Source organism: Stegastes partitus, unplaced genomic scaffold (genome assembly GCF_000690725.1).
Source record: "Stegastes partitus isolate 25-593 unplaced genomic scaffold, Stegastes_partitus-1.0.2 Scaffold791, whole genome shotgun sequence".
NCBI classification, from domain to species: Eukaryota; Metazoa; Chordata; class Actinopteri; family Pomacentridae; genus Stegastes; species Stegastes partitus.
In genome coordinates, this window is record NW_007578522.1 from 248506 (window position 1) to 263171 (window position 14666).

Below are 14666 nucleotides of genomic sequence, written 5' to 3' on the forward strand. Positions count from 1 at the left end.
CTGGGTGAGGCAGCTGGAGGAAGGCTTTCAGCAGGCATTTGTTCCTCGGTTGGATATCTCCTGGAAATGAAAAGTGACCAGGCCTGTGTCTCAGGGCATGAGCACAGATTTCTATCACCAGATCCCACTTCCCAATTAACAAACCTGTGTCAACAAACAGTGAGCTGACCTTTCAGCCTCTTAGCAAAAGAACAATATACAGTGGCTTGTTTCTTCTATGCCACAGCACTATTCTTGTCTTAAAACAGTTAAAAACACGCCAATAAGCAACACTGTCACGCTGGTTGACGTGTTGTTTTTTTTATTATTACGATGAACAAGGCTGCTGTTGTTTATTGAGTCAATCTAATGGTGCTCTACTAGTATTTACACCCTGCTGATGTAACTCACCAGAACACCAAATGAGTATTAATCCACACCTGAAAGTAGCCCAACAAATGCATTATCTACTCATGCCCGAGTGACATTTGCTATAAACTACAATATCTAATAGTCTGAGTCATTTTCAAAGTGTTGCCTCTACAGTCTGAATGAATGGAATTGGCCCTGAAAGCTACGGACAGGCTGGGAAGTTTGAACGGCGAACAGACTGTTGGTTTTTGTCTGTTCCTGGCATCCGTCATCAGTTGATCCTCATCCTTTACACACTTCCCTCGGTAATAAATTAACGCATAATGGAACTGGCACTGCACCATCTAAGGCTGGTATTTTTATTAGGTTCTATATTATATATAGATGGCAACCATGCAACAGCATTTCCTGGATAGCAATAAACAATTTTGTCAGACATTGTGTAACATATTTTAACAAGGCCGCAATATTGAATGAGCTATGGTTAAGATTGAAACCCATTCTCATCCATTTAGATTTAAGTTCTTTACTGGGCTATTCTGAGCGTCATATGTTATTCACACGCATCAACATAAAACCAAAAAAAAAGTCTTCAAAAGCAAATATTCTTTGACAAACGGCACACTGCTTTTCCCATTGTTTTCAATGACATAATAAATCCTCAGTACATGTGGTTGAAGAAATTGTAAGGTAAGTATGTCAGAGGTTCCCCCACGATGGAGATTAGAGGACACGAAAAACCAATACCACCCCTAAATTTCAGGGGAATCACTGTACACGCACAGATGTTTACACACCACAAATTTTGATATCTAGAGGCTACACACCGACAAGGCAACTGGAATTTCCACCTTGTCTATTTTTAAACAACTATTATGAAACCACAATGCATGGCCTGTATGTCTGAAAACCTCTGCTGACATCACCAAATGACACATCACAAGCACCACATGACATCAGCTCCATAAACACCAGACAAGCACACAACCTTAAAATGTGAAGAAACCTAGTTCTCTGTGGGCTGCTAAATTCTACACCACATCCCATCCAAACCAAGCACTTAGCTGTGAAAAGCCTAAGATAATGATACGGAGGGACGCTGGTGAGCCCTGGGCGTTCCAGCCTTGTACAGCAGGACAAGGTTAGGAGTATCATTACTCAGTCTACTCAGACACGTGGTGTGTTTGGTGCATGCTGCACCCCGGTTGTAACACACGGACAGGACAGAATGATTCCTTGGCGGCCGTTTATGCGGGATGTCTTTCTAAAATGCTAGTTAGGATTACAATATTTCTGCAATTGCAAGAAAAAAAGCAAAAATATTACTTTTAAGCCTCCCTAATGTTTCTGTAACAGCAGACGACACTCCATGTACCACATGTAGAGCTGAGGAACAAACAATGTTCACACTAAACTGAAATTCATTCATCTTTTGTGTTAATAAAAGAACAGACCCAGCACTAGTCCTGCTGAAAGATTACCTTTGTGAAGCTTGCAATGTAGCTTAATGATGTGTCAGATAAATCTGCAGAGGTACTGTATTAAACAGAGGGGTGCTCCCAAACTGTTATCTTCTGTCCACCCAGAAAAAAAAGAGACAATAGCAGATGAATAAACCGTTTTGATGCCACTCTGCATCCACCGGAACCAGCAACACTTAATTATTCAGGCTAAAAAAAAGCCCCACCATTAGGAACTTGTGCTGTGTATGGTATTGTATATATTTTAAATGAGTTTATAGTTTCTACTTGTATTTAAAGTTTTTTTTAATCAATTGAGACATTGTTTTTTTTGCTAATAAAGCTCATCTGTAACCATCGTTTCTCTTCTACAAAATGAATTTAGTGAGCAGTTGCTCAAAGGGGAAACTATGTCAGCCTTTTTGCTTAATCCGTCCCTAATGACTCGCCTTTTATGCGACTATGCGAGTTATTTCAACAAGACGCTAAAAACATCACAAGCTTTTCCATCTCAGATGACATGGATGTTTGACTACACGGAACTGGCACGATGAGTAAAAACTGAATCACACAGGCCATCGCTTATGTTTTCTCCTGAGACACTGCAGACACGACCATAATGCAACAGGAAGTAACAGACTTCTTTTATCCAATTGAAGAGCAATTTTCCCTTCCGATTGCCATCAGTTAGCCATATGATGCCTGCGCAGAGGGTTCTGTAAAAGGCAGCCAGCCTAAATGAGATAAACACTGAGCTTTAATGAAGCCAAGACTGTGGGGACAGGGGGAGTCTGTTTGTCAATAGCCCCCCTACAGTGCTAAATATGGATCACGCTTCATTATCGAAAACAATAATCCATTTCACTCCATTCTCATTTCTGTTGCTCTGCCGGGGAATGAAAAGCAGGTCTTATCACCACGAAAAATCCACTCATCCTACAGAAGTTTCTGAATAATTGCATGATCCAGTTTAATACAATAATGTCCAAGGGCCAAAATAGAAAATGCTACCAGAGACGTCATCGTGCTAACAGCAGACTGATCAGCATCCAATCGAAAATCTCTGCGCTGCAAACTAAATATCTGAGCAGAGGAATCCAAGTAGAGGAAGGACTGTGTCTGCTGTTTGGATTCAGCTGCAATGTTTGAATACCATGCCCTATTCAGCTGATAAAGCAGACAGACACTCCAGTGTAGAGGAAAAAAAAAACAAAAATCTAACTTCCAGCAAAAACAAAATACTTGATTCAAGTAATGACTAATTTCTTTTTTATGTGTTTTTAAATTAAATGTTTGGCTGCATGGTATCTAAACACTTTTGATTAAACCAATTCATAATGGTTATAAAAAGTTAAAAAAGAGCAAATGCCCAGTACAGAATTATAACATATTATAATTATATAATAATAACTATAATATGTTCTGAGACACAGCATGATAAAAATGTGATTCTTATAGGATCTGTTACATCATTTTTTATTAAGTTAGTCACTAAGAATCTCTAAATGAGCTTCACTACGTCCGAGACTGTGACCCATCCTCTTCGTATAATCCCTACTTCTCATTCACAAGAGCAGGAGGGGCACGCTTTCTCGGAATAAAAACAAATGCATTTATCAGCGTCTTTTAACCGATCTCCATCATCTAACAACATCATACTTTTTTTTTTAGACACTTAAAAAAAAAGAACATCAGCCTATGAAAAGTAAAACTAAGTAATTAAATCCACAGTGTCATCATTTCCAGAAAATCCCAGGAACAGAGACTCCAGGGGGTTTCCGGCTCAAAATTAGCACATGAATTGGTTTGTGTGGTAGTCTTATTAGAAGGGCCGCTCAAAGAAGGATTTCCACTGACTGCACTGTACTGAGGCTTTTCCTGCCGCCACACGAACATTTACTAAAACGTGTTTCTAGTGTACTGTGCAGAGGATTGCTCTACTTGGTGCCATGTGATGAAAAGTTATGCAACTTAGTCCTTTCTACTACACTGACACCTGCATATTGTCTGAAGTTATTTTTAAGGGATGTGTGTACATTTTGTGAATCAGAAATACTATGACATTAAGTTCATTCATTAAATTCATTTAGTAGTTAAGAGGGTGTATCCAGGCTGCTGTAATAACAAAAGTAAGCACATCATAAGAGTTTGTTTTCTTAGCTGTGATAGTGAAGAAGAAGGAAAAAAAAAAAAAAACAGGGATACAACGCAGACTAACTCAGCAAAATCAGCTCTAACAGTGTGCTGCAGTGTATGTTGTTTGTATGACATACTGGTCGGCTTTGCTTCAGATCGACGTGCTTGTTTAAAACTCATTCATGTGAATAAATTAACAAGAAACCTAATAAGTCCGACTGTATTACTTTCTAATTGATTTACTACGTTGCTGAGGTATTATTTCCTCCCAGCAGCTCTGTTCAGTGATATAAAATCAAATTCGGTGCATCTTGCCTGTTATAAGTAACAACATAACGAGGTTTACCGCAGTCACTTACAGCCGATTCAAATACAAACAGGGAGGCTTAAAAGCAAGCTGAATATTAGATTAAAGGCAAAGGAAGAAATCAAAGAAAACTAGCGATCCTATAAATAGATGCCCTTCAATTTCAAAGAGGACGGGCTGCTACCTAGTTTACCATGAAGGTCTTCATTCAGGCAACAAGCTTTCAGAGGAGCAGATGGTGTCCTGTCTGGCATTACAGAGGTCACAGCTTAAAAATCTGAAAGACGGGACTTGAACAAAACGCTGGCGCACCATTGTCTCCTCCCACTTCCACAAGTGATGAGCCTGAATAAAATTAATTAACTAATTAAACGCTGCTCTGCAACCAAGACCTGTTTTTGATCAGTTCACCTACAAGAGAAAATAGAAAACAAAATGGCAGCAACGGTATAAAAAAAACTAAAGCATTGTTAAGAAAAAAAGATGCAAAACAAACCAACAGGAGCTGTTACAAGCACAAACAGCTGAGCCACAGTGTCAAACAAATTACTCCCCCACTGAAAGCAAACTGAAAGAGGGCAGACACCACAGAGTCAGTTATCCCACACACACACAAAAACACATTTCCATGATCACTATTTGACAAATTCCACTACTTTACAACGATGTTTGGCTTCCTTACCTCACAGAAAGAAGATCTTGCTCGTTGTCTGTCATCATCTTCACATGAGGGAACCCAACGTGACGCCGCCATCATTTAACTTTACTTAAAATCCTGTCTTCTGTTAACTCCCACATCGAAAAGGTATCTCCAGCAGGGCGCAAGAAAATAAGCTCCACTCAGATTTACACCTCCATTCGTGCTGGATTTCCATCTGTTGGAGAGAAATGGCATGAGACATGTTTAGTAGTGTGCTCTGTTTAGTTTATGTAAAAAGGCAGACTCGTGATTTAAGTGCACACCTACAACACTGCTGAAGAGTCTGTAAAACAGCATGAATCAACACCTCAGCTGTCTGTAATAGTGGACCATCCCTGCTTAATTCCTGGCAATTACGAATATGTAACGGGTCCCATATTAAATCTATTTTCTACCTGATGTTTCTGTGTTTAGTTTTTAAACACAGCTTCACACTCGGGCTGAATATGTAACACAGCATGGTGAAAAGTAAGCAGAAGTAGTTAAACAAACTGTAATAAAAGTGGTACCAATGGCTTAAACACACACTTTACAGGATATCTTGGAGACAGTATGTGACAAACTACACCAGCACTGCTTTATTTACCCCAACAACAACTTGTTGTCATGAGGCTGAAGCACAACAACGTGGAGAGTCAACACTGCATAATGAATGACCAGCAACAAGTGGAGCACAGACGGCAGCCACGGCGAAATAAAACGTCCGTCACATGTAAAAACACGTCGCTAAAACCTACAGAAACAGCGCTTGAACCGTACAAGTCACCACGCCGCGTGTATTTCACTAATAAACCGAGCGTTTTTGTGCTTTGGTGAATTAAAAATCACTCGATGGTCAACAGGAGGCACGTAGCGAGCGTGTCGAGCTGTTGTTCTCAAGCGCCCAACAAAAGAAGCTTTGCCTTTTGTCGTTTTTTTTTTCTCAAAACACCAACACAAAGAAGTCCAAAAGTAAATACGAGACGCCGTAGCTTAATTTTACTACAACGTATATTCTCAACGCCACCTGTAAACCTCGTAAAGTTGACTAAAGCGACAACAGAAGCGACTGCGGCAACAGGCTGTTAGCGGGGGTTAGCATCCATGCTAACGGCTGGAGTTTAAACAAAGTTACCTGTGTAGTTGGGAAGCGTCGTTAGAGGCGAACAACGGCGGCGGTGCTCGTCCGTAAAAGTGTCTAGGCAAAGTAAAAACATAGCGTGTGAGCTCCAGTGTGGGCAGGCGTTGTCATAATTCAATACCGTTTGACTACAAACGACTTCCCGGTGATTAATCCAAACCCACTCAGTGGAGGCGCATGGTGCAGTTTTGAGGCTGGAATTTTTTTTCTTTTTTTTTTTTGTCTCTGCTTCCAGCGTTCCCGACTCACTGGGAGTCCACCTTCGGTCAACAGGACACTCTCAGCCAATCAGAGGCGGCGTTGTATTTGACCGGGCCAATCAAGAGCGAGTTTACAAAAAATAGTCTCCGCCGCTGAAAGGTGGTGTTTTTTAACCGCTCCAATGGAGTTCAACAGGGCAGTTAACCAGGAGGACAAAGTAAAAACTAGCAGACACAATGCATGATCAACCTACATTTTAGTTATGACTTTAAAAAAAATAAAATAAAATAAAAAGGCTGCCCGCTTTGGCTCCACATGCACAAAACAAGGGAGAAACACGGAGTCACATGTCCTGGTTCAAAGTGAGGTCGAGCAGGGCTGGCATGTGGATGGCAGTGGATGTGGAATGTGAGTTCACGCAGATGCACATACCACACAGCGTACAATCTTTGCTCCCATCGTGCTGCAAGTATCTCCCAAAGCAGATAGTTTAGATTAAATACTCAACACCGGCACTCCTTGATTTAAACATATTCAGGAACAGAGTGTTGCTGTGCACTAAAAATAAGAGCTCAGATTCTCAGGGCCCTGACAAATGTCCCTTTTATGCCTCTCCAACATAAGGGACCACCTGTTCTTGGGATTGGCAGCTTTTGTTACAGGGGTCAGTTTAGGGAGGAGACTTTCTCAAAGCTGTCCCGTCCAGCCATTTCTGCTTCCAGTGGGTGGAATACTGTGGGTATAAAGTTTGGAAAATAAACTGCAAGTGTTAGGAAATGGTGCAAAGTAACTGGGTACATGTACTCAAGTACTGTATAGTTTTGGGGTACTTGATCTTTACTTGGGTATTTCAATTTTATACCACTCGACTGCGCTTACTTGACAGCTTTGGTTACCGTTTAAGATTTTACTCAATTAATTGCAAGTGTTAAAGATGCAATAGATTGTTCAAGATTTCCTCAGTAACCAGCCTTTTTGGCTTCTGACAGTGACAAAAAGTATTGTGTAGTCACGGTCACAATTCAGATTTTTATGAGTAGTCAACAACTCCACCAGTGATTTTTCCGTCTCAACATCTCACATGCTTTTACTTCAATAAATGTTAAAATCTCACCAAAAATCTAATATGACAGAAAAAGTCCAAACGCTGAAAATTGATGTGTATCACAACTTTTTTCCCGCCTCAGATTTATTTGCTCTCCCTGTAAGTAAAACGTTAAAGTACTTCAAACTAACTGCACTGCAGTTACAACATGAGCCAGCTTCTGATGCTTCGTTAATAATAATCTAATGACGTTATATATAATAATATATATCACTCAGAGGATAAAAACAATATATTTACTTGGCTACCTTGACCACATTCTGCTGCTCATATATAATATCTATATTGCTATTTTTACTTGGGTAAAGAATCTGAATACTTCTTCCAACACTGATTTAAGAGACATTTTACTGACAGAACATTTCCATGAATTACTATCTTGAAAAAGAAAATTGTTTATTTTAACAATTGCTGTACTAATTTTTTATATATATTTAGGCTTCATTTGTCTTTTTATTAGACTACATTTCAGAGGAAAATGTTATTTTTCAAGTTTAGATTTCACGAAACATGTAAACAACTTACAAAATGTTATTTGAAATATTGCCACTACATTAAAATGAGTTCCACCTAACAGATATAGCAGTAAATTGGCACTGACATATTAAAGAATCAATGATATATAATAATATGAATATAAACAATATAACCTTCATAGAGGGCAATTTTCTGTATATAAGATTCTTGTTTTTACTCAAGTATGATTTAATATATGGAACTTTGTTACCTTGTGGTATTACAACTTTTACTTAAGTAGAAGATCAGAATACTTCTTCCACTTGATAAGATAAAGATAAAGATAAATCTTTAAGTAAACAGTCATACTTTTGTACGATGGTACAACGGTATTCGCTTCTCATCCACAATGGTGCTATAAAAAGGAAATGCAATTGTCAAAGATGAGCATATACAGTTCACTTAACAAATCAGATATGGTCAATAAGCAATTGTCAGAAATAACGTTTAGTAGAGTGATGAATATTATCAAAAAAGAATAAGAATGAAGATCATTTACATCATATATTAACAATATATACATAAAAACTATCAAAATAATGTGCAGAGTGAAGTGACTCAATGTAAAACGAGCTGTAAGGTGCAGAGAACAGTTGTTATCATTTCTAATGCCCACGGCCCACTGTTGGACCAGGTTTTATTGGTGTGCACTTCTACCTCTACTAACTAAAATCTAGGTAATAATGTAATTCTATTGGACTTCTTCATCAAGACATTATTGTTGAAGCTCAGTTCTGTTAAAAGGTCAGAGTCGATTCACTATAATCCCCTAAAGACCCTCAGAGGCAAGAGAGAAACGGTTTTGTCGTTATTTCAGTTCCCGGCTTAAAAACCGGGAGTCATGTGTCAGGTGTATACAAAGAGCACAGTAGCTCAATACAATGGACTCCCTTTTGTACCTTTTACGAGTTCATTTGCGGTTAACCTATTTTCTCCCAGAGAGCGGTACCGTTATGTTTCAGGTTGCAGTTTTGGTCGCCGCAGTCGTTACAAAAAGTTTCGAGTTTTGGTAACTGAGGAGCAGCTTCTAATGAAGTATTCAGATACTTTACCTGAGGAAAAGTTATAACCACACAATTAATTGTCAGGAAAATGCACTTAACTGTAAATAGTGAAAGTGCAGAAAAATGTTTCCTGCATTGTCTTGCTACTATCTATGATGTTGGATCACTATTTCAGTTGCATTTTAATTTATGCTTGAGCAAACTTCAAGTACGTCATAAATTGTTGGCCAGTCTAACCTGAGACTGAGATTCAAATCCAGGTCCTTCTACAGCTTTTCGAGAGCTTAAAAAGACTTTGCGATGATGCATTTTCAGCTAATCCAAGAGAGCTTTCAGTTTATTTAGTTTAAAAAAGTGGGAGTATTTTCTCAGTGCATATAAGAACACTTAATCCTCCAATTTATTACAAATGTTCAGAGTCACCCCATATGGAGATACGGGAGAGGACGGATATGAAAAATTAAAACTAACTAAAGCTGTCAATCAAATGTAGTGGAGAGAAATGACAGTATTTACCTATGAGATGCAGTGGATCTTGTGGAAATATAAACTTGCACAAAATGGAAGTAAAAGTTCCTTAAATTTGTTCTTAAGTACAAGACTTCAGTAAATGTATTTAGTTACATTCCACCACCGTCAAAGAGTCCACAAAGAAGCCCGTTGTGTAAAATAAAGATCATCAATAGATGGATACTGTGCAGTTTGTCGTCCCCAAAGTACGACCTGACCTGGGTATGAAAGCATTTAGGATTTCTGCACCGAATGTTTGGAATAAATTACGACTTCAAGCCCTTGTGACACTGAATGAGTTTAAAGTTCAGGTGGAATCATTATAGTCCACAGTGTGCTGGTGTTATTGTTGCAGTTAAATTTTATCTGCTTTTTATTGTTGTTAATGCGACGATGCTGCCGCCCTCTTGTAAAGGAGACCTCTGATATCAATGGGACTAACCTGGTTAAATAAATAGCAAATAAAATAAAAATCAACAGAAAACCTCAGCAGCGTAACCACAAAACATGTTCGTATATCAGAAAACCACATTACAGAACACAAAAAATGTTAAAAAGACTTTATTGTATGTTAAACTATAAAAAGAAATAGAAAAATGACAAATTTACTCGACATCAAATACTAAAAGAAAGAGTTTTCCCCTGAGGATTAGAAGTAACAGCAGAACTACCTACAAAAACAATAAAAAGGTAAAGAAAATGTAAACTTCTACGACTAATTTCAAAATGAGAACGACTCCCTTTCATTTCTTCTCACGGTGACTTGAGAAACATTCACAACATGTCGTGATTATCGAGTCCTTGACATTGCATAAAAGAAACGGAACAGATTGCATTCGTGTTAGTCACACTAACAGTTAAACATTTTCCACGTTAATTGCTTTTGCAAACCTAGCAAAACCTAGTAAAATATGTACTTCCTCGACAAAAACAGCCAGTTAAACGCCAGCGCGTGTTGTTAAAATAGATACGTGCTTAAAAGAAGGAATGCCATAACCAAAACAGGTATGCTTGAGATCAGATGTCATGATAGCAGCTGTAAGAGAATGGGAACCGAAGGGAAATGTCTGGGCTTGCTGTGAGATGACATCTACGTGACAGTAGCCTCTTCTTGGCTTCTCTTTAAATCTTATATTTCTGCTTTCCACTTTCGCTGATCACACAGATGTGCTGAGAAGAAAAAAAAAGGAAAAAAAAAGCACAGTAAATGCAGAATATGAGCAGGTTCCACAACATTCAAATGTCTTTTATTTGATGCATGTGTGACAGTTAAGACGCTCATTATGAGCTCTTCCTGTAAACACAGTCATTGTTGTCTAAAATAAAACAGCCATTGACTTACATTTAGGTCTCTAAAATACTCATTGTAGTCTAAGGCATATCCTACCACAAAACGATTTGGTATCTCAAAGCCGACATCTGAAAGAATGACATGACAAAGAGGAACGTTGGTGTCAAATGTTTCTTTAACCCACTGATTCACAGCCTAACAAGCTGCAACAATTGTTTTAAATGTGAATGAACCACTGACTCATGAGCTCAGTAACAGGGTTTGGTCAGATACATACAGTCAGGCACACACGCCGAGCTGTGCGGCACTCTCTTCACCAGCAGTCTGGGGGAAAACAAAAGCAGATTTCACTTTACAAACACCCATTCCTAACTGTCGTCCGGGGAGGTCAGGAGGCAGCATTAAATTTAAAACTGTGTCTAGACTGCGAGGTGGAAATGAAGTGATTCACAAAGCAGGACAACGGGGCTGGTTCTGCTTTGACGTCTTTACCCTGCCACTTTAATCATTTTGGGCCTGAAGGCTTCGACGTGCTTCAGGAGAGTCTTCATCGTCTTTCCGGTGCCCACAATAGCCTGTGAGGGGGAAGATAGAAAAACTGGACTGAGTGAGAAAGCAGTCGATGTGGAAACGCAGACCAAAACAGATCTTACACTGAAGTGAAAAGGAAGAAGTTCACACTGGGCCCAGATTACGTAACGGTTTATAAGCGTTCTCTATCACTGGCTTCACTTCCACAGAAAAAGGACATTTTTTAAAAAATGGGGTGATTTACACGAAACTGAGTCGGATCTCTTGCATCAGGTTGGAAATAAAAATAGAAGTGGAACAAACTAAGCCACACAAGTGTGTTGTGGGTCAATATGCGCGACACTACATACACACAACACGCTTCTGTTATGACTGAACATAAGCAGAGTGTTAAAGCAGGCAGACAGAGCAGCAGGTTGTCCTGAAACTAAAGCAAAAACGCATTTTAAATGTTGTTCCGATGCATTTCTTTGCCTTGTGTAATGCAATTGAAATTATTTGCGTATAAAAGGAGTTAAAACAAACTTAATATACGAAAACATTTAAGAGACGGTATGATCTTGACCATTATATGTTTGACCGTATGTGCCTTTAAATCAGTGACATGCAGTGACGACTGCCAGTTTTATTCTTTCACAAATCATTCTACAAATAAAACAGCGTTGAAGGCATACATGTGCACTTCTTGTCCATCCAACTGTAGATATATTTAATACTTTAAGTAAAAAAAAAAGCAAATTTTTTAAAGGTACAATTACGTAAAAGTATCTTGGACTATCTAACGCATTTAACGCTCCATCAACTTGTTAGCATTTTTTAAACTGATTTGACTTATGTGTTTGCAAAAAGCAGCCAATATACACATCAGCACACAATTTTTGGAGTCAGGTTTTTGCTCCCTGATGAAATTAAGGTAAACATAATCCCTATATATAATGTTTTAAAAATATATAATGCTTCACAAATGTATTAGACCACCACCCAGTGTAAGGTTTATGCCCTAAATTAACAGAATTGGTAATTACCAAAATCATTTCTTATGTTTCTGTAATGGTTGATACGCCAGTATGCAGAAGCTCTTTAACTGAAATTATATTTTTAATGTTAAAATAGAATTATTATTGTTATCCATGAATTTTCACATTTCTATTTTACAAAAAAATCCCTGAAAAAATAGGAAAGCACACGATTATTTCTTGATTAAGATGTCAAATTATGGTTATTTACTCGCATCCCTGAACAGAATTTTTGGTTTTAGAGGCTGAATGTTATGCCTAGTTAATTTCTAGAGAAGCCCAGTGAGCCGGATGATAAAAAGGGGAATTCAGTTTGAAATTCCTCATCCCTGTTCAAAATGGTAAAACGTGGAGAACTGAGAGTGAATTAAAGCACCTCATGATGCTGGATGGTCTTTAAATATATGTATATATACAGAGTGCTTAACAAGTTACTTGTTTAAGCTGCAGTATTTAAAAAAACCCTTAAAAGCATTAAAGAAAACAACATCCTTACGAGAATTCATTTATAAATAGAACAAAGATGCAGTCGGTCACAGTCAATGAATGACTGAGGGCATCTTCACCCGTAATTGGACACTGACTAATGACTCTATTTCACAATATTCAATCATGCAGTCTGTTTACAGTAAGTAATAATGAATTGACTGAATGACCACAGCCATTTCTTTACTGTACATGCCCTCTTTTCCACTGCACATACTCCCAACCTACAGTAAGACCGAGTTACTGCGCTAACGAGGAAAAGTTTGTGGTCACGTTTGACTAATAACTCTCTGGCTTCTCAAATATAGGTCAGACAATTAAAAAAGTTTCCTCATGTTGAACTCGGGTCTCGTAGAAGGAGAAAAAAAAAAACTTTAAGTGGCTCCTCTTGACCTGGATCGTCAACCACAACAAGAAAAATACAATGGGCCTATTTTGGTGAAGACGAGGAGTAAGAGAAGCAAAAAAACATGGTTGACTCACCTCCACAATCAGCACATTCTTACGAGAGCATGTTGGGGAGAGAAGCAAACAGTTAGGAACAGATAACACGCTGCTGCATCCTTTGATCAATCCCACATTCCAAGATAAAACCCCCACAAGCATAAAAAAAAAACCATACGGGTGATAAACAGCAACAAACAAGGCACAAAAAAAAGTGAATAGCCATGATTTGCGTGCTTGAACAAGATGTGTGTCATGTGCAAAACAGATTTAAAAAGGAAACTATCACGTATGAGTTTCTTATTTTTGGAGATGAGTAAAAGCTGCATCATCTGGGCCACACCCAGCCGCATTCATGAAGTCAGGAACTAAATCACGGAGCCTTTAATCACATTCTGAGATATCACTGATTACCCAGAATGAATGAATGAATGCAGAAACATGTCGTCCAGATTGGAAATCCATGCAGCCCTGCTTTGGATGTCACACTGAAATAGTTGAAATTCTGCAAATGTCTGCCTAATCAAGTGAAGACAACAGGGGGACTATTTGTAGTATATAAGCTTCACTTCAGCTTAACTAGGCCAGGATAAAAACTGAAACTCTTTAACTGCCCGCTCACTTCACTTTTCAAACAAAGGATTCATCCGAGCACGCAGTCATGCTTTGTTTAGGCCTCATTATTCATACAGATTTATTTAGAGTGCAGTAAACCCAGGAGAAATATAAAGGAATGAGCTATACATAAGCAGAGACGGGGGGGGAAGCGACTGTCTGCAAACGACACTGCAGGGAGCCGAAGGCGTAAGCGAACTATACGGGATGTGTTCATTGTCACACGGTTAACTTTTTCCACCTCATTCAGCTGCAAACAGACAACTACATTTAGCTGTACATCACGGGGAGCTCAGGGATTTCACAAGCACACTTAAAATACTGAGGAAAGCAGCCAGCGGTGACTCAAGCTTACTACCTCATATCCTATTCATGTTTCAGGCATCTCCGCCACGCCTGACTGCGGGAACTACTCGTGTGTTCAGCCGAGAGATGTGTGCGAATGCTCAGATCAGCTGATGTATATTATCTAAAAAAAAGAATCCCTCAGCTGACCTATGACTCCTGTAGTAATAGTTAGGTGATGCATCTCTCTGCACACACACACATGCAGACAGATGTGTGTGTGTGTGTGTGTCGGGGGGATAAAGGAGCACATTTGGCAAACAAACTGCAGACATGCAAACACTCCCGTTAGCTTAAGTTCTAAATGTTTACATCAGCTGAATGCACATAAACTGCTAATCTGATTTAATGTGAAAATGTGCACGTTAGCGGTGAGTTCATTCAAGAGGACGCTTTAAATGAAACATTAACAGTCAACATGTAATCACCTGATCGCAATTATTTACAGGGACCACAGTCGTTTTTCATAATTAAATGAATGCAAATGTGATATTTTAGCGCAACCGTGAAGTAACTCAGCAGTCATAT

General features: G+C 38.8%; 2 protein-coding genes across 2 annotated transcripts in view; both read right to left on the bottom strand.

Annotated features, from left to right (window-relative positions):
* The window catches only part of arhgap21b (Rho GTPase activating protein 21b), a 35657-nt gene extending 29390 nt beyond the window's left edge, over window positions 1–6267 (bottom strand). The window contains exons 1-2 of the mRNA XM_008292185.1: window positions 6069–6267; window positions 4937–5129 (exon numbers count right to left, since the gene is read on the bottom strand). Coding sequence (XP_008290407.1) covers window positions 4937–5011 — 75 coding nt within the window. The 5' untranslated portion in view covers window positions 5012–5129; window positions 6069–6267. The remainder of the gene's footprint in view (window positions 1–4936; window positions 5130–6068) is intronic.
* A 3688-nt stretch (window positions 6268–9955) lies between these two features.
* Window positions 9956–14666, bottom strand: part of LOC103364899 (hypoxanthine-guanine phosphoribosyltransferase-like) — an 8087-nt gene continuing 3376 nt past the window's right edge. Inside the window, exons 5-9 of the mRNA XM_008292188.1 lie at window positions 13218–13235; window positions 11194–11276; window positions 10979–11025; window positions 10753–10829; window positions 9956–10580 (exon numbers count right to left, since the gene is read on the bottom strand). Of these exons, the coding sequence (XP_008290410.1) occupies window positions 10533–10580; window positions 10753–10829; window positions 10979–11025; window positions 11194–11276; window positions 13218–13235 (273 nt within the window). The 3' untranslated portion in view covers window positions 9956–10532. The remainder of the gene's footprint in view (window positions 10581–10752; window positions 10830–10978; window positions 11026–11193; window positions 11277–13217; window positions 13236–14666) is intronic.